Consider the following 20,590-nt stretch of genomic DNA (forward strand, 5'->3'; position numbering starts at 1 on the left):
TACGTTGCGTACATTCACAAAGAAGCATTGCTTCTGAACCAGAATAACGAACCAACCCCACTTGATCAAAAGAAGCTTTGTTTTATTGATTCATCCCCATCACATCTAAATTCGACCGTTAAATACTTGATACGAGTTTAAGGCCCCTTTCGAGACAGAGAAGTCAAAATACCTGAACATATAGGCAAGCCCGTATTGCTCACTAGAACTTAAGCCACTCAAGATCTACTTTCTCTACATTTCTGTCATTCGCTCTGACGATGGACATCGAGTCTATAACCCATTGATGACTATTGAGAGCGAGATAATTTGTAGTATAAATCTTCTCTTCTACTTTAAAAGTATTTCCTAGTCCAGGATACCGGACCATCTTAACAGGCAACATCATTTACAAGCAAGTGCCACAATTAGGAAGCAACGCAAATGAAAATTCAAGTACCCAAGTCAAACAAGAATTTAGACAACAATTGGCACAAAGCCCTTCATAATTCACATCACCTTCTTGGATCCATCATCTATGGGGTCTTGGAGTGTTCCAAACATCCAGTCCATCCAGATGGTGTAGTGGCCATAATTATGGCGATATGTGGTATGGTGGATAGTGTGATAACCAGCACCCATTACAGGCCAAAGCTTACCATGGATGCAGTCATGGATATTTGCTGTCCATATCGCCTCTAGAAATAGGAGAGCGATGTGCGTTGTAAAATGGGTTGGCACAAGGAATAGTGCCATAACATGTGGCACTGCCTGCAGTATCCCATCTAGAGGATGAAATGCCAAGCCTAAAATAAAGAAACAACTTATGATTAGTCTTGTACTTTATGCATACATGAAAATACGAACAAAAGAGAGAGGGATTGTATTATTCACAGGGTGAGGGCATGGAGAAAAACATACCATAAGCATTCAAGGTGAGACAAGGAACAAGAAAAATGCAGTACATGAAGAAATGGAAAGGAGAAGGCGAACATTAGCAGTAACTGGTAACACATTTAATTGCCACTAACAGATAAGTAAACAATATTGGGAAAAGATAACACGAAACAGCTCTGATAAATAAGCCGTCAATAAAATCATTTTTTCAGATTGCCAATAACATCATGTCCATGATCTGCAGATGCCTTACTGTGCCTAACTTGATACCTTGAGAAATATGGCTGCTAAGTAGGAATTACGCTGGGAAGAGTAATTGCCTGGGTGTAATTTTTGTTTGCAGCTAGATTTTACGTGAAACTCAACATAATTCATACATCATGGGTTGCTCCTTAAATGTCATCCAACTTTGTTTCAGCAAACTAAAGGCCTAGATAGGAGGTTTATGGCCCAACTTCTGTTTCTACCGTCTAATTGTGATCTGACTTATTTTCAGCATCAAAAACCAACTAGCGAAAGTCAACATAGAAGTTAAAAGAAACACCAGGGCCAGCAGCTTGGGCTGGGGTTGTCTTTCGAGTAAACACGAAAAAGGAAAGTATTAGAATTATCATTCCGAATGGTGTTATACAAGAACATATAGTCCACCTTTTGTTAGTTTTTTTTGAAGTCAAAGATATAACAATTCTTAAAGCTACAGATTCGAAACATATGCAGATCATAGCTAATGCAAAATGTCAAACCGAAATAAAACCGGAGAACTGCACCTAAAACTTAAGAGTCATCGCAAGCAACTTGACCCAAGATTCGAAACATATGCAGATCATAGCTAATGCAAATGTCAAACCGAAATAAAACCCGAAAACTACACCTAAAACTCAAGAGTCATCGCAAGCAACTTGACCCCCTCTCTCTAACAAGATCGTAGGTCCTATGAGCTCAAAGCAGTACTTTTGTCTTGTGATATCATTACAAAAACCAGGGTGATGATATACATTTGAACAACTTATCACCCTATCCTGCTTTCAAAGTGTTTTGCATAGCAGGAAAAGTCTGCAACTTGTCCTTTAATATCAAGAGCTACGGAAGGAGAAGGATTTAGCAACATCTATCTAGAGAGCACTTCAATTAAATAAGAGTGGCAAGAAGGGGCCACATGCTGACACAAAAGAGGAGTGAGTAGAATATACAATATGCCGTACCCACGAAAGAAAAGGAGATCTTCGATAACATCTTCTAAACATCTCTCTACCCAAACCTAATAACACTTGTTTTATAGGTTCAGTTACATTGTAGAATCTAAAGATCCAAGGACACTGTATGCTAAGTTTTCAGATTGCATCAATCAATACAAATTAAAGGAGCACGGGTACAAAACCAAATACTGTTACAAGATCATGCAGTAGCCAGGTGTAGCACTCAAATTAAGCAGCAGCAGAACATAATCGAAACTCTTGGATTTGGACTTTCAGCAATAAAAGTAAGCAAATGTACAATCATTTGCATAATTCTATTGATTGAACAAAAATAAAGTCTACCAACAAAGGGCATGTTACTGCACTTAGCAGACTGAGAACTCACCAGCAAAAGGAGAAAGTGTGTTCTGCTTATTGTAGATGTGATGTGTTGCGTGGAGATGCTTGTAAAGAGGTTTAATGTCATGCAGCTCCCTGTGCATCCAATATATCCCAAACTCCACCAGTACAAGATAAATTGACATGTACACAAGGTATGCAAGCCAACCAACATCGCTTATTCTTGAATAGCATTTCGTCCATCCATTTTCAACCATGTATTCAGAAAGTGATGGAAGAGCAGAGTACCATGGCATTGCCTTCATCGCAACATATATTTGCAACAGCATTGCCTTCTTCGTAGGAATCTCATCTGCAGCAAGAGAATTTGACAGATTGAAAAAAAATACACAACAGTCTAGCAACCAGATATCATTACTGAGTTTAAATAGACAAGAAATATCGTAGGCTAGCCCAACTACAAGTGCATATAACATAATCTCGCACTGGAAATAATGTATAACGTTCTCTCCGAGAAAAATCTTATCAGCAAGGAAGCAGTCACATAGTATTTTAAGCCCTACAGAGAATGTTGATGACTGCCATTTGCTTGACAAAAAATAGTCGACAGGGATCCAACTAGCAGACTTCTTTGATGAACAGCTGAACATAATCACAGCTTTTAAAGCAAGAAACAAGTCAAAGTGTCTTCTCCATGAATAAAAGCATGCATTAATAAGCTGATTTCATAACCTGTTAAATGCGACCCAGTTAAGCTGAGCCTAAGAATGGTTTAATGTCAAGATCCAGAGGGCACAAAATTATAGATACCGATGCTTGCTGAATTAGCAGCACTCCCCATTTGAATTGATGATGTAGATGACCTAGAAGTTACTTGGATGGTTTATGGCAGCCAGGGAATTCCAAAAGGAAAAAAAAATAATGAAATATCTGCAGGACACATCTCACAGATCATGAAGGAAGGAAGAAACTGCATTGCACAACATCTAAAAACTAAACGAAATATTCTGAAGAAAATGCATCAAAGCACAGAATTTGTTAAACAACGGTCCAGCCATCTAAATATCTGGTAAAAAGAGAAAACCTTTCAAGGTGATGGAAGTAAGTGAAAAATCAAAACTTTTAGAAAGCATAAAGCGGCTGTCAACAGCACTTACAGCAGATTAGATTCTAAGATGTTCTGCATCAACCATTTAACATGGAACAAATTAAATCATTGAGCCACTTCGAAGGAAACATATAACCCACTCTACAAGATAAATTGAGATCGAAGAAACTAATCTAAATCAAATCCAAAATAGAGAAAGGGAACAGTGTTTCTAGGAATCAGCCAATGGAAGGAAAAACAAATACAAATTATTTGAGTTATACTGCGTCATTCACAGAATAGCACACATCAACATCACATCTCTGTAGCAAATTCAATCCATCAATCTGACAATCACACCCACCCTATTTATGCTTATGAATACTGACCATAAAAATAGTAGAGGCTCATCATGCCATGAGGAGAATCAGGAAAAGAAGAAAACTTTAAAGAGAAACCCAGAGAGAGAGAGAAAAAGGATAAACCAAGAAGAGAAAAGAGAAGCTACCCTTAGGGACGTAAACATTGCGCTTGAGGTAATAGATGTAGGAGCACCACAAGAAGCCGGAGAGGAAGTAAACAAGGGATCCGCCGATGAAGTTGCGGATCCAGGTCTGGAGGAACCGGGGCATCGGCTCCCACGCCGACGCCGGCAGGAGGCTGCCCAGGACAATGCGGTTGTACAGGGATGTCTCCGCCGTGAACAGGCCCAGGTAATCGGCGTCCATCGCGCCGGCGAGGCTGGTCGGGTGGGGGATCGGAGGGAACGTCGCCGGAGATCGGGAGCCGGAAGCGCGGCGCGTCAGTTGTGGGGGGGCAGGAGGGAGCGGCGACCCAGGTCTCGAATTGCAGTGAGGAATAGTGGGTGGGCAGTGAACTTGACTTGTAAGGCACGATGACGAAGAAAAGCTCGGTTGATTAGATGGAAAAGGCGAGGAAGACGACGAGACAGAGAGACGAAGACACGGGGGGACAGGGACAGAGAGACGCAGACACGGGGAGGAATATCTTTGGTTGGCTTGGCCAGGATGTTGACAAATGGAGTTGGGTGTGTGGCCACACACTTCTTCAAAAGATCTCTCTCTCTCTCTCACTGCAAAGTGCATTCTCTCCTCGGAGCCAGCGCAGATAATTCTCTGGCTTCCATTCTTAAAAAAAGAAAAGGAGGATCGACGAATCGGGCCTGCACCACCGATTCAAGAAGACCGATCCGATTCCTGATACTAAAAAAATAAGGGGAGCCGAGTCCGATTCCAGAAACTGGAAATCGGCCTTTATCGATCCGGATCCGACCGGTTTTGTCCAAAACAGAAAAATTAAATCTACTGATAGGGAGAAAATTCCAAATAAAGATCCGATGTTGTTTCATTTGGCCACGGCGTACCAGTTTAAAATTTTTGGGGTGTTGAGCCTTAAAATTACCACGGGAATAAAATGATACTTTTTTTCAAAGCAATTTGCATTGGTAACACAAAGTAAAATCAACTCTATCTCCAACGACTTACATCAATAACTTTGTCGGGGTACAACCTAAGTCATCCCGAAGAGGAACTAATGGGAATAACAACATGCACTAGCACTATTTCGGTAATACGAAGCGCGTGTTTTTAACGGTAAGGAAGAGACGTCATAGTTAATTGTAATGATAGGATTCAAACATTGAAATGATAAAAAAAAAAAGTACACCTATTACTTAAAAGATGGTTGCACGATAACCTTAACATTTTCTTTCTCTAACTCTCAAGTTAGCAAATCAATATATGATTTTATATACTTAAAATATTTCCGCGCAAAGCACGGGTCTTCATATTAGCATCACCTTACTTGAGGGCAAATAAAAGGAGATAAGTGTACTTGAAGCTCTAAAAATAGTCAAATTGATGCAATCAAGTCATTCTGTTAACTCCGCCCAACTTGGTTAAGGGGAAATACTAATTTGATTTTTTTTACTTTTTTATATTTCCTACGTGGCATTGACCTTACTAAAACATGAAATATAAGACTAAAATGACATTATTTTGATCCAAATCCTAATTTTTTTAGCCAAAATATTAATTTAGTTAAATTAATAAAAATAAAAAGTTGAATTTTCTTTAGAAAAAGGGAAAAGGAAAGCCAAGGGCGGAAAGCCCTCGCCGCTGCCAGTGCCGCCGCCACACCATCACTGTAAATGGCTGGCAGGGGTCGCCCGGCCCTCGCCAGCCATCGCTGAGCCCCGCTGGCCCTTCCCAGCGATGGTGGGGCGACGGTAAGGGACTACTGCTTTGGTTTTTTTTTCTTTTTTTAAAAAAATAGCTTTTATTGTTTAATCTAATTTAATTAAGATTTTGGTTTATTAAATTAGGATTTTGATCAAAAAGACGTTATTTTAGTATTATGTTTCATGTTTAAATAAGGTCAATGCCACGTGGGAGAGTGAAAATAATAAAAATGGCAATATCATCATTTTCCGTTGGCCTAGTTTGACGGAGTTAGAGGAACGACCCGATTGAACCAATTTAATTAGGGCAAAAGTACACCACAAGTGCCATAACTTGTGTACGGCGATCACTTTGATGCCATAACTTTTTTTCGGATCACTTTAGTGCCAAGTTGGAGGAAAAGAGATCACTTTAGTGCCAATTTGGCCGGAAATCCGACGTGGCATTTTTTATTAATTTTTTAAGCCGACGTGGCTTGCGCGGAGGCTGAGTCATCGTGTACAGTCAGCATTTTTTATTTTAAATAATTTTTTTCAGCATGTATAATCAGCATTTTTAATTTTAAATATTTTTTTTCCTTTTTTTTTTCTTCTTTCCTTTTTCTTTTCTTTTCTTTTTTTTCTTTTCTCCCCTCGCCGGCCGGCCACCGGCGAAGCCCGGGAAGGGCTGGGCGAGGGCGACCTTGCCCATGGCCGGCGAGGGGCGGCAGACCCTCGCCGACGACAGGCGAGGCCGACTCTCGTCGGCCCAAGTGAGGCCGCCCTTCGCCGGCCCAGGCGAGGGCTACCCTCGCCCGACGCCGGCGAGGGTCGCCCGACGCCAACGAGGGTCGCCCTTGCCCGACGCCGGTGAGGGTCGCCCTCGCCAAATCCGGCGAGGGCGACCCTCGCCGGCGTCGAGCGAGGGTCGCCCACGCCCAACTCATGCGAGGGCGACCCTCGCCCGACCAGCGAGGCGGCCCTCGCCGGCGTCGGGCGAGGGCGACCCTCGCCCGCCGTGCGAGGGCTTCCTTCACCCGACGCCGGCGAGGGCCGGCCTCGCCTGTCGCCGGCGAGGGTCGGCCGCCCCTCGCCGGCCATGGGCAAGGCCGCCCTCTCCCAGCCCTTCCCGGGCTTCGCTGGTGGCCGGCCGGCCACCGGCAACCGGCCGGCGAGGGGAGAAAAGAAAAAGGAAAGAAGAAAAAAAAAGGAAAAAATTTATTTAAATTAAAAATGCTGACTGTACACGCTGAAAAAAATTATTTAAAATAAAAAATGCTGACTGTACACGCTGACTCAGTCTCCGGCGAGCCACGTCGGCGTCAAAAATTAATAAAAAATGCCACGTCGGATTTCCGGCCAAATTGGCACTAAAGTGATCTTTTTTCCTCCGACTTGATACCAAAGTGATCCGAAAAAAAGTTATGGCACCAAAGTGATCGCCGTACACAAGTTATGGCACTTGTGGTGTACTTTTTTCATTTAATTAGTTTTAGGACTTAATTGTAACTTTTGAAAATTTTAGGACTCGATCGCATTTTCGTGATAATTTTTGAAATTTTCGACTCACTTATCCCTCAAAAAAAAGTGCAACCATGTTTGGACCATTCACCGGAACCTAGGCTCGCCTTATGCTTGGTTCACAAGATAATTGGAGTATGTTTAAAGTTTCACAAACTCGAGATTGATCTCATTAAGATTCGTTTGCTAGTCATTAGAAAGGACGTGTAGCTCCCCGCCCATTTTTCATGGCCAACAACATCATCTTGATGCATCGAGATGTGGGGGACTTTTGACTGATTCTTGGCATTTTTGGCTTTCTAGCCCACAGAATCGAAATTTTGCCCGACTCAATAACAACAGCTTCTGCATGTAAAACGAAGTTTGGCACGTGAACTTGAAGTGAATTGTTCATATGGCCCATGGATTGCCTTTAGGAAAATAATACAAATGACACTGAACTTTGACCCAATATATAATGACTTCTATGACCATTTAATTTGTTTAGCACAGCATACAATATCGTTCTTGAACTTTTAAGTTGTTCAATATGGTCCGTGAATTTTTTATACATGTTCAATCTCGTCCGTAAACTCTATAAAAATGTTTAGTGCAATCACTCCATTACTTCAAGTTAATGGAATTTGCTCATTTGACTTTCAACCCGATACGTTTGACAACGTTACATGTGAATTATTCACGTAAGATTATAATAATCCATGTTATCAAATAATATGGATAATCATTTTTCCAAATTGAACGTATTAAAACGATTATTATATCCTAATTTGAGTTGAATATCTTACGTGGATAATCCATATGTAATGTTATTTTTTTGTCCACCTTTCAGACTTACCGGATTAGAAGTCAAATGAGCAAATTCCGTTAACTTAAATTAATGGAATGATAACATTATATATCTAGGGACTAGATTAAATATGTATCAAAAGTTTATGAAGCACATTAAATAAATTAAAAGTTCATGGACGATATTACATATCGAACCAAAGTTTATGGACCATTTGTATAATTATCACATCGTTTTTCACGAATAAAAAGGACAGAGAGATACGATTGACCTGGCGCATTGAGTGTCCCCATAAGAGTCTCGCGCTTATAAGGAACGCTTGAATTCAATTACAAGTACCCGACACCGTCTGATACACCAATGTGTCCCATTTTGTCGAGGCGATCTCGCCGGCAATTCCATCAACGTGCCTATAGGATCAAAGGGACCAACTAGAGATTCGCTCGCGATGTAATTCGAATTTGCAATCACCGCTGGAGGGAGCACGTGCGGTGGCGTAGCCCATAGATTTCAAGGGACCAAAAACCTGGTGCCCAGGTCAGGTGTTAACTGGCCACGAGTGTCAGGTGGCGAAACCGTGGACAGCTAGTTGTGCGGGGCTCGGATGAGTTAAATTGCAATTTCTGATCCTTGATGCAACACGACAACTGCACATTTCGCAAGCTCAAGAATCTCGCTCACATGATCTCAGATGGGACTCGAACTGCATCGTTTCTCGATCACATGATCACAAGTCAGACTTTACACGCGAGATGACAATAAATTCTAGATTAATCATCAGTTTTGCAAAGCAAGTTATGATTTCATGAGATGATTAATTACGTGAAAGCTCGTCAGAGCACACGAGATCGTGTTTAGTTTTTACTGGGCTTTTGTTTTTTGTTCATACTAACTTGTGATTAAGACGTAAGATGGCTCGATGTGTATTGAGTGCAAATAATAATGGGAGAGTCCGTCCAAGCGCCCCCACCCAAATAATTCTCGACGAAATTAGGGATGGAAGGACCTTTGGGGGCTTGCACCATGTACGGTCCCATCTCCATTTTATAACCGTTGGATTCACGTCACGTGACGATTTAGATCAATTAGGGAAAAGACGCCTTAACAGCATTCAACGTTGTTTCTTCCCTTTGTCTTAACCGCGAGACCACCCGACCTTGCCATCTCCGAGGAACCAATCACCGGACTTTACGCATGACCGCTAATGAGCCGATCAAGCTACTCCGTCCTTATCTCTCTCTTTCCAAGAAAAAACCCTCGAATATACTTTTTTTTAGGTGTCATTCATTTGTATCTGCTCGTAGTTGGTGCAATGCATGTGAATGAAAAGTAATGTTTAATAATAAAATTCAACTAGTAATAAGGAATTAAGTCATGAATTCTTCCTAAGATAAAAGGAAGAGTTAGCATATAGCCGTCACATCTCCACCTAATTTCTTTTGTAACGGTAAGAATGTGGTGTTGTTCGCCATCTCTCTATATATTTTTACAATACAAGGTATCCGAATCATTGTACATCAAGTAAGATATCACTCACGGGATATTGGGTGTGACACCTGAGGACAAAACTCGACTATTTTGTCATTTGGTGCAGTGATGAATAACTCCAATGTGGCTCGTCGGCATTCCCAGTCAGCATTTATAGTCCATAATACGTTGTCTACATGTTTTGCCCCAAATATAAACCCTAATTGGACAATCAAGTCTTTTCTCAATTTCTTCGAACTCCAATCGGTTTCCCCCAAAATTAAGAGCTAATTCTTGCAAATGGAGAGCAAGAGCAGGATAAGCGGCTCAAATTCGTTTCAATGAAGTAAAGAAGAAGATGATTATTATTGTTATTTTAGGCTCAGATATCCAAGAAGAACATCTTGGACTTGGTTGAATCCCGGGAGAAGATTCCATAGATGCGCAAGATATAAAGAAGGCTTGAAGTATAAATATTTCAAATGGATTGATGCGAAATTTTCAGATCAAGCAACAGAGATAATCTTGGAGCTACTTGACAGACGACATCAACCTCCACCTACATTAGCGGACGAGTTACACAATGCAGACTCAGTGCAAGAAATATGAAGGCTTTAGCATCTCTAGCTAACCATTTAAAGAATTCAAAGATGAAAAGTGAAAGAAAGTTCTATCGAGTGTTGACTGTGTTGATGTCTTGTTTAGCATATTTTATGCTCAGATGTAAACTAAGTGATGGGAAGAAGTTTCTCGAACTATCATAGTTGAAGATCAACGGAATATGTACTTGTATTGGGGTAATGAATTCTAGTTACCTATGCGTGTTTTCCTAAATGTCATAATTTGAGGGTCATTAGATTCTAGTAGGCTGTGATTTCCAAGTTTCGATTTAAATTCCAATTTCATTTTCGATTGCAAAAGTTTAATTTCGGTTTCGCGCTTTAATTTTCTTTATTTTCAGTCAGCAGTGGCTTCGACAATTTATAAGGAGTAGGGCAAATACCCCTAGACAAATTGCAGATATTTCGATTATTAGCATAAATATTCTAAGCGTCGGTTACTTTGACCCCACTAATTTCTATATTTTGACCCCAATAAACTATCTGTTTGAAGAACAATATTAACCTCACGAAAACTTTAAAAACCCAAGATACAATGAAAAAGGTCAAACTTAAAAACCTACTCGATAAATTCAGGTACGACAAAAATAAATATAATTAAACTTGAAATTGAGTTCTCAAAATTAAATTTTTGCATGATTGTGATTTTGGTTCCCATTAGCATTGAATTATGTTACAATACATTCGATTGAGCTAAATTTGAAGGTTATTTTTAGTTACATCTTGTTAATGAGTACTTCGAGACATTTATTAAGCAATCTTTTTTTGTCGAATTTATTAAGCAATCACACATACAAAAAAATTACGGATTTCAATGTACTACATTCGTATCATGTATAATCAATGCATTAAATTGAAACATTTCTTATCATTATATTTAACCAGTGTCCCATAGTCAATCCTTCATAAATAACAAGACTCAAGCTTTGGGCTATTTTATCTCAATAATGTAATTGTGTAATGTGATCTAGTTCAATCACATGCAAGAGTTAAGACCTGACTTGTTTTGCAAAATTTTGTTTAGTGACTCTTATGTGCATATAATATGCTGTCATTGTGCGCGCGCTAAGTTTAAAGGACGTCCATGAGTTAGTTTTAGACAATTTGTATGGTTAGGTAACTAGTATGTTGTAACTTAGCTCAATCGTGAAATATATTCAACAAAAATGAAGATTGTGGATCAAATTTATATTTAAGTTTAAAAATTAAAAAATAAGTTAAAAAATCAAATTTATATATTCAACAAAAATGAAGATTGTGGATAATGTTGTTAACATAAATGCAGTACGATGTTTGAGAATGAATTCTGTGGTGGATGTTTTCACGCGCGAAAGATTTTTTTTTTTCTAAGAATTGCTCTTGGCCACATGTTTGTGCACAGACAGCTAGAGAAGAAAAAATCTCCAAGTTGTTGGCTGTGCTATAAATCTTGGAGAAGAGACACCGCGAAGGAGTTCAACCAGACTATCGTCTAAGTTTGGAGGAGACGATTTTCAAATTTCGTAGTCTAAAGATGCATCGTGATCGCGTGAGCATAACTATCAAGGATGATGAAATCTGGGAGCAGAGAAGGGCCAGATTGAAAGCACTAGAGTCAGTTCACGAACCACACACCCAAGTGGAATTCAATTATCGTGTGTATCCACTGCTACACGCAGCCACGAAAGAAGGCAACATCGACAAGTTCATCGAAGCCCTTGAAAAGTATTCTGCCGAAGAAAGGGTCTCTTTGTCCGAGATTATCCATATACAGGGCCCTTCAAGGAACTCGTTGCTCCATGTCGCAGCAGGTATCGAGAACTCCGACATCCTCCAAGTGCTCCTCGAGGTCATCCAGGACAAGCAGCTTGCCGCCCAGGCGAACGACAGAGGGGACACCCCGCTTCACGTCGCGGCAAGAGCGGGTAGCATACGCATGGCCGAGCTCCTCCTCGACTGCGGCAGTTTTTTGGACAAAGCGAACGAGGCGGGGAACAAGGCGTTGCATGAGGCTGTGAAGAACGGTGACTACGTGTTGACCGATCTGCTCCTGCGTCGTCAAGGGTCAACATCGGTGATTGAGAAGAACGAGGAGAACAAGTGTCCACTGTACTTGGCAGTCGAGATGGGGGACTTGAAGATTCTCTTGCGTTTGCTGCAAGCGGTGGATGGGAATGAAGTTCCTTTGTCCGGGATTGAAGGCATGTCGCCGGTTCTCGGAGCCGTGATGCACCAAAAGTTAGGTCAGTAATTGTACTTATGGCTCTCGCTTGCGTAAATTTATTAGTCGGACCACTTACATGCGTGTCCACTTTGGATCCATACGAGCCGTTGAACCTGTAAGTCACGTTCATAAAGCAGCTGACCTCACATGTTTTGTTCTTCTCCTAGAATGGTTTAACCTTTTTCTAAAGTCTGCATCAATTATTGAAGATTTCCCATAATTTTTGGACTTGGGACCTGGCAGGAATTACCCCTTGAAGAATGTCATCATGCTAGCATTTCAGTAGTCGATACTCATAGTATAAGCCAATTTCCAAGGACCTTTTGTGAATCAGGGAGAGACTCCTGTCCTGAGCGTGAATGTTGGAGATGAATGTCTCTATGCTTTGAAGCATTCTCCAATGTTTATACTGAAATTATCCCCCAAAAGTTTAGATTTCAATTATGTATTCCATGTAATATCGCATTTTTGTTTCATCTTAAGAAAAATCTAATAATTAGAGGGCAAAGTTACCAAGCCCTTCGTCATGAGCGTGAATGTTGGAGATGAATGTCTCTATGCTTTGAAGTATTCTCCAATGTTTATACTGAAATTATCCCCCAAAAGTTTAGATTTCAATTATGAATTCATGTAATATCACATTTTTGTTTCATCTTACGAAAAAGATAATAATTACAGGGTAAAGTTACCAAACCCTTTGTCATGAGCATAACACAAAGTCATTCATTTCTTGCTCTCTAATGATATAGATATGCTGATAGAGATGTCAGAGCAGAAGAAAGAGCTATTTGATTTAAGAGATGCTGAAGGTGGTACTCCCCTCCATCTAGCAGCACACGAGAATTACGTCAATGGAGTCAATTTCTTGGTCAACAAGTTTCCTTGGAGCGCCTTTGAGCGTGACGAAGAGGGCTATCTTCCGATCCATGTCGCGTGTAAAATGGGTCATCTTGAAACAATCAAGGAGCTGCTTCGACGATGGGCAGATCCAGAAGAGTTGCTTACTTTAATGGAACTGCAAAATATACTTCATGTTGCCGCAAAGTACGGAAGGGCTTCCGTAGTGAAATGGATAATCGGCAATCCTGAGCTTGAGAAGCTTATAAATGCGAAAGACAAGGAAGGAAATACGCCTTTACATGTGGCCACATTGCAATGGCAACCCAAGGTTCTGCTCTCTCTCACCCGGGACGACAAAGTTGATCTTAAGCTTGTGAACAACGGCAACTTGACGGCTCTCGACATTGTAGATGAGCAACTGAAAGAAATCGATGCTCCACTTCGCAAGGTAATGATCTCTACAAAACGGATCAACAAGTTATCTACTTTGGTTTTTCACTGTTGTTTTCGCTACTTCTTTTCTGGGAGAGACGAAAGGAATTAAAGTTTATTTTGACCCGTTGAACTCCGCCAGGAAGTTACCAAGTGGATTTAAGTTTCTACGGTAAGCTCAGAAAATATTGCATTCACTTGACAAGGTCTCAAATTTTTTATTCCTAAATCTTTGATTGACAGTCCATCTTCATGGATAATAACGGTCTTTTTTTAACTATTACGCTTAACCAGAGCTTTACACGGACAATCTTAGTATCTGCTGGAACACCCAGAAGCAAAGACAAAGCAATTTGCCAGCCGAAAGGCTTAGGCCCGGCTACAGAGCCTCAAATTGTGGATAGAATAATGGACGAGGCCAAAACCCGTATGGTCATGGAAAAAGTAAAGGACGAGGCCAATACCCGTATGATCGTGGCAACACTCATAGCTGCTATGACATTCGCTGCTGGCTTTTCTGTTCCTGGAGGAGATAATGGTTCTGAACCAGATGCTGAAATCGCTCGGCTGTTGAACAGACCCATGTACGATATCTTCGTGATCTGCAACTCTGTCGCCATGTACAGCTCCATAATTGCAGTTGTGATCCTTCTTTGGACACAGATCAATGATCCGGGTGCGATGCTTCATGCCCTTGGGAAGACAAGGCTACCGCTGCTCATAGCTCTTGCCACAATGTCCTTGGCTTTCATGGCGGGAGTCTACTTGACCGTAAGCAAACACACTTGGATCGCGGTTGTCGCCTTGATCATTGGGATCACCGCCCTCTTCATTATCTTGGGTCTTTACATTGCGTTGTTCATCCCACTTGGGTACAATTGTCGTCTTGTCCAGCTCTTCGCCGACTTCATCATTAGAGCGGGTATATCAATTTCAATGACTGAAGGATGGGCAGACAATAACTCGGGGCAGCGTGAGTACCATCTCAAACACTCTGGGATAGTGCCAAGAATGGATATAATAAAGAGAAATGACGTTATAAAAACTGGTGACTCTGAGCAATTAAGTTTGGCAGAAAGCGAGGATTGAAAAACTTCTTAAGACGCGAATGAAAATATAAGTAGCTCCTTGCCAAAACTGGATGTGTTTCGCCTTGATAGGAATGTAATGTGACCCTATTGATTATTCTCGGCTTTGGTGTTGGATTTCACGTCCTTTGTCAGTAAACATTAATGTCATTTTCCGTAGATATTTTCCTTTTGTGAAAATAATTCTCTGGATATCACATGCTAGACTGCAAAAACATGAGTCTCGTGAATAGTATAAGGTGCAATAACAAATTACAATTCCATTTCAAATTTTCCTCTTTTTGAGAAGAGGAAAACATTTTCCCCATCTCCTTCTTTCACCATTCATTTTTTTTCTTTTTTTTTTCTTTTTTTTTCCTTCTTCTTCTTCCACAGCCGGTCGCCGGCCACGATGACGACCGGTGACTGTGACATCACCGATTTCGGGCCTAGGAAGCCGATGGCTAGTGATGAATGGATAAGCAAATGCTGATTTGCTGCAATTTTTGCTACAATGACTGGTTTAGTTCTCAAGTGGTAACAAGTTTACAAGTGATCATTTGCGTGCCTAAATTTAAAAAGTGATCATATAAATGCCAAAGTTTTTTAAAAGTGATCACTTGAGTATTGTTGTTGTTAAATAGTGAATGCTTGTGATGTTCAACCATTTAAAAAGTGATATGCTGTTTTTGGAAAAAGAACACTAGAAATGTTATTGCCCTGTTTTGTACAGGAAATGTTGATTTATTGCAATTTTTGCTACAGTGACTGGTTTAATTCTCGAGTGATAACAAGTTTACAAGTGATCATTTGCGTGCCTAATTTTAAAAAGTGATCATACAAATGCCAAAGTTTTTTAAAAGTGATCACTTGAATACTGTCGTTGTTAAATAGTGAATGCTTGTGGTTTTCAACCTTTTAAAAAGTGATATGTTGTTTTTGAGAAAAGAACACTAGAAGTGCCAAAAGCTGTGTACGGTGCTCACTTTAATGCCAAAATTTTTTTTCAGATCACTTAAGTGCCACTTTTAAAAAAAAAACGATCACTTAAGTGCTAACTCTGATTTGGGTCACCAGAAATCTGACGTTACCATATTTTATTAATTTCTAAGTCCTACGTGGCATCGCCCGCATTGACGATGAAAATTTTTAATAATAATTTAATAATTTTTTGACTTTTTAAATATTTTTTCTGATTTTTTTTCTTTTTTTCCTTCTTTTCTTTTTTTCTTTTCTTTCTTCTTCTTCTACCTTTGGCTGGTGATCGGACATAGGTCACCGGCCAAAGGTAGAAGAAGAGGAAAGAAAAGAAAAAAATAAAAAATATATTTAAAAAATCGAAATATATACATAGAAATGCCACATAGACTGATTTTTTTTTTAAAAAAACCCAACTCATATTAAAATTTTAATTATAAAAGCCAAGTATTAATTTGGTCGGAATTTCTCGCCGTTGGCACTTAAGTGATTGTTTTTTCTCCGATTTGGCATTTAAGTGATTCGACGAAAATTTTTGGCACTAAAGTGAGCGCCGTACACAACTTTTGGCACTTCTAATATTCTTTTTCCTATTGCTTTCACTTTGTGAAACACTTCCATTATCAGCATTCGAAGAAGCATGAGGCACATATTGCATACAAACTTTGAAACAAAAAAAAATCAACACTACACCAGTAAGGATTGATTTCAAATAGTTTAACGCAATCTTGTGCTTGCATCAGCTACACAAATAAGTGATGGTGCAAGCACAAGACTGCACCAAGTTGCTTGCACTAGAAGCACAAACAAGTGCTGGTGCATTCTTGTGCTTGCCCTAGCAGCACAAGACCTACAAAACTTATATTCAAATGATCATTCCAGATTTAAAGTCTATAAACAGCCCATAACCATATTATCTTATCCATTTGCTGAGAGCCTCTCTTATTTATTATGGTGTCTCACTTTCAAAAACATATCTAGATGGTCTTCTTCTAACCTAACAACCCATAACCATATTGTCTTATCCTTTTGCTGAGAGCCTCTCTTATTTGTTGTGGTGCCTCACTTTCAAAAACATATCCAAATGGTCTTCTTCTAACTAAGAAAGACATAGCAAGTTTAAATTTTGCCAACGTATGGACATATAACACCACTAACACAAATTGTACAACTTACTCAAGATTTTCTCCTCGTTTGTGCACCTAGCGCAGCACTTGGCCCTACAGCTAGCCCTATATTAGACCCTTCAGCTTGCCCTGCATCAAGCCCTGGAGTTGTTGCAGTTGCACCTTCAGCTGGTATTGGAGATGAACTTGCCCTGATTATTGCATTTTGTGATATGTTGTTGCTGTTACTTCTACAATTGACAACTAGCTTTATTGTGCCCTTCCTTATACTAATACGAGCACTTAATTTTTCCACCAGTCCTGCTCATTCTATTACTTGTCATCTCAAACTACTGCATTCTCCTTTTCCTTTTTGGCCTGCTTACTTGCTTCTTTAGTGGCAAAGGGTGAGGGATATCATGATTTGTTGGGTCTCAGAATTTGCGATTTCTAACGGGAAGCAAAATATGTGCTTCTTTTGTACCAATCTTCCAGGTAATCGTTAGGATTTTGTTGTCAGGCTCAACATGAATACTTTCTCCTCTCCAGGGACAACATACTTATCAACATTATTCATGATCTCATATCTATCATCCCCATTCTAAATTGGATGAAAGAACCTACTAGCAACTAAATTGTCATCCAATCCTTTGGCGATCTTACGATCACACTATCTAGTCCACTTTCTGGTCTTTTCTCTCTGTCTTTGCAATCTAGTCATGACTATCACTCTTATATCTTCAAGCATGCCGATGATTGGTTTGCACCTGACTTCTATGATTCTGTCATTAAATGCTTCATTAAAGTTGTTGTCAATAATATCATGCGTGAATTCTTCAGTGTATAAGGCTCCACACCAATGCTTTGGTTCAGTCTGGAATAGTGCTTTAAAACCTTTCCTTATCAACTCAAACAACCATCATTTGTGAATTCTGAAATAAGGCATGTTGGTGCTCATTGCTATGAGCCAAAATTGCTTATGCAGTTTATCCCCTTTATACTTCTTTGCTCAATTTGCATATATGTGCTTCGCACACATTCTATGTTCAGTATATTGCATCAACTCAATTAATGCAGGAACAAGTCTCTGCAATAATTCAAACCAATAAATATTTCCAAGCTATAATATGTAATTAATATTAAAAAGCCAACAGTTGACAATGGCATTACCTTTTGTTGGTCGCTCATGAATGCCCAACCTAACCCATTAGTTATCTCAAGGTCAGTCATTATATTTTTGAGGAACTAGAATCAAGTGTCATTGTTCTCTACCTTCACATCAGCCTAAGCTATTGGAAATATTTGGTTAATAACTCTCATTTGCATAAACCATTTAATAAACATCCATCCAACTCTATCAATCTTCTATAGCTAACCAAAAATCCCCTTTTGCATGCATCAAAGCAAACATACATCTTATCAAACTTAGTTTCACAATCAGGCGGTGGCTTCTCTACAACCTCTATATATACTTTACTGGATGGGTTTTGAAGCCTACATTCCCCAGCATAATCCCGAATCTTGCATATTCTTCCTTGTACCTACTCATTAGTGTACTCATCACCTTGTATTTAGCTCTTTTGCATTGATTTCTATACATAATAACCCATACATGCTCCTTCACTAATTGTTTCAACTAAGGACTTTTGATCTCAAGTATGACCTTAATAGTGTTGAGAAAGTGCTTGGCTAACCATATATTAGCTACCCTTTTGTTATCAAATACAATGACACGAGTATGTTTCTCCTAGAAGGATCTTATTTGAAATGAGCCGCTTTTCCTACTCAGTGCATCATATGTCTTCTATGAAAAATTTTGTTGTAAATAATCTCACAAATTTCTTGGTATTTCTAATGAATTCACACTCATTTATTAAGCAATTGAGTACTTGACAATAACTTCCTTTAATTGTTTTGCATTATCAAATTTCATGGATACGCACAACACATACATGCAATAGTCGAATCATTAGAAGGATACTTATTTTTTCTTCTCTGCACAGCTACTTCTTCTTCATTCTCATTCTCATTGTCTGAACTATCACTCTCATCACCATCGTCATTTTCTTCATATTCAATTTCATTACCATAAGCAATTAGAGCTCCTCGGTCCCTCTTTACTGGTTAAGATTTATGCGATTCCCCAAGTGCTACAAATTTATTTTTCTGAAGTTCCCTCTAGTTTTGCCTTTACTGTGCAAGTTCATCGTCACTTGGGCAATTTGCATTTGGCAAAGCTTCATCATCTAATTCACTTGATGGAGTAACTTTCCAATCCAACCCAATCAATTCTTCATTACCTATGTCTTCACCAAAGACTTTGGGACATATCCCCGTTTATTGAACTCTCTCTAACACACGAGTTGTATGCATTGCCTCCGTCTCTTATTCTACTTCATCTAAAATATATCCATCCCCAGCCCGAGTACTCAGTTCAATACCATCTCCTACTTCTCTTACTTGAGCGCTCTCATCATCTTCATCATCTCCGTAATACCCAATATATACTTAAGCTTCCTCACCATGAAGATAATAGTAAAAAATGTCCATAATACCATTATCATCATGGAAGTATCTCAAATCATCCTTCAAGCTTTTACTAGGAACTCTATAATGCAATTCTTTAATTTTGCATCATAACTGTTGCACTATATCCCCCACAAAATCAATATATGATAGCCTACTTACATTAACAAGGATAGTACCGATATTTCCACTAACATATTCCTACTCATCATTGCCAATAACAAATTCCCCACCAAGTGTCACCCATGCCGATGTTGCACCCGAGATATAAAAAAAAAAATTTAGGTTTTCTGACCGTAAAGCATAAAGGACGACAACTTCACATGAGGTCTGTACAATCTCACCAAATTGAATAATTAATGATTCAGCGGTTTTCGCTTAGTGGATAGAAAACAACAACACATCTCACCAAACACAATAAATCACTCACCTTTACCTCTTGCGAGATTCCTCCTCTAGCATCGAGCCCCAATTTTTTCCCTCTAAGAACTGAGTCCTAATTTTTCCCTCCAACCACAAAACCCTAGTTTTTTTCCCACACCAATTGAGGAAGTGAGAGAGGATGACGATGTTCGAGTGAGTGACTGTGTGAGAGCGAGAGAGACAGCGAGCGAGCGATGGCGACCAGTGACTTTGATTCGTCAACAATAGTGAGAGGGAGAGAGAATAAAACGCAAGTGTTGAACAAACGAAACAAATTTGTCTATATTGAGAGAAGGTCCGTGCAATGTCATTTAGGCAAGCCAGCCACCTTGGAAGTCCACATTGGACTCGTTTTTAATATAAAAAACTATTTCAAATTAAACATTTTATTATAAAAGCCCTGTGATATTTTTGGCCGAAGGCACTAAGCGATTGTTTTTTTTTCTTTAGATTTGACACTTAAGTGATTTGGCGAAAAGCTTTGGCACTAAAGTGAACGCCGTACGAAAGTTATGACACTTGTAGTGCCTTTTTTCCCATTTACATAGATTGCCATTTGTCGGAAGAGGCTCTCTTTTGTTATTCTTTACTAAAAAAGTTTCTAAGTTATAAAGGCTTCGGAGTTCTTTTTTTTTTGGCCAAGAGGCTTGGGAGCTAAAAAATCCGAAATTTATCGAGCAAGAACAAAAAAAAGACAAAAAACTTTCCCCAAATGAATAAGCACATCAATAGGCTGTCGGATCTAAGCCCAATGCTTAATCACTCAGCCTTAGAATTCCTTTCCCTTTTTATGTCAAAGTGTGGTGGATGGTCCAAATTTAGTTTTAATCAAATGAAGTTCTGCTTTTTCATTAGAAATACAAACGAGACGGGTTTGGAACGCTAGCTTGGCGTCATCTTGAACTCGTCTCTTTAACTTCCAAACCCATTCCTTTCAGGCTTG

The 20,590-nt window shown here is 39.6% G+C and overlaps 2 protein-coding genes across 2 annotated transcripts; one reads left to right on the forward strand and one right to left on the reverse strand.

The window, feature by feature from the left end:
• Positions 1–308: 308 nt before the first annotated feature.
• Positions 309–4,459, reverse strand: LOC115673990 (delta(7)-sterol-C5(6)-desaturase-like). Its single transcript, XM_030596262.2, has 3 exons — positions 4,007–4,459; positions 2,458–2,763; positions 309–785 (listed from the first exon to the last, which is right to left on the reverse strand). The coding sequence occupies exons 1-3, from the start codon at positions 4,224–4,226 to the stop codon at positions 490–492; spliced, it is 822 nt and encodes a 273-aa protein (XP_030452122.1). The 5' UTR covers positions 4,227–4,459; the 3' UTR covers positions 309–489.
• A 7,073-nt stretch (positions 4,460–11,532) lies between these two features.
• LOC115673952 (protein ACCELERATED CELL DEATH 6-like) lies at positions 11,533–14,636 on the forward strand. Its single transcript, XM_030596216.2, has 3 exons — positions 11,533–12,294; positions 13,025–13,563; positions 13,842–14,636. Exons 1-3 carry the CDS (start codon positions 11,586–11,588, stop codon positions 14,634–14,636), a joined length of 2,043 nt encoding a protein of 680 aa, XP_030452076.1. The 5' UTR covers positions 11,533–11,585.
• Positions 14,637–20,590: the final 5,954 nt, after the last annotated feature.

Source organism: Syzygium oleosum, unplaced genomic scaffold (assembly GCF_021117445.2).
Source record: "Syzygium oleosum isolate NSW1041296 unplaced genomic scaffold, Sole_v2.1 Sole_v2.19, whole genome shotgun sequence".
In the NCBI taxonomy this organism is placed as follows: Eukaryota; Viridiplantae; Streptophyta; class Magnoliopsida; order Myrtales; family Myrtaceae; genus Syzygium; species Syzygium oleosum.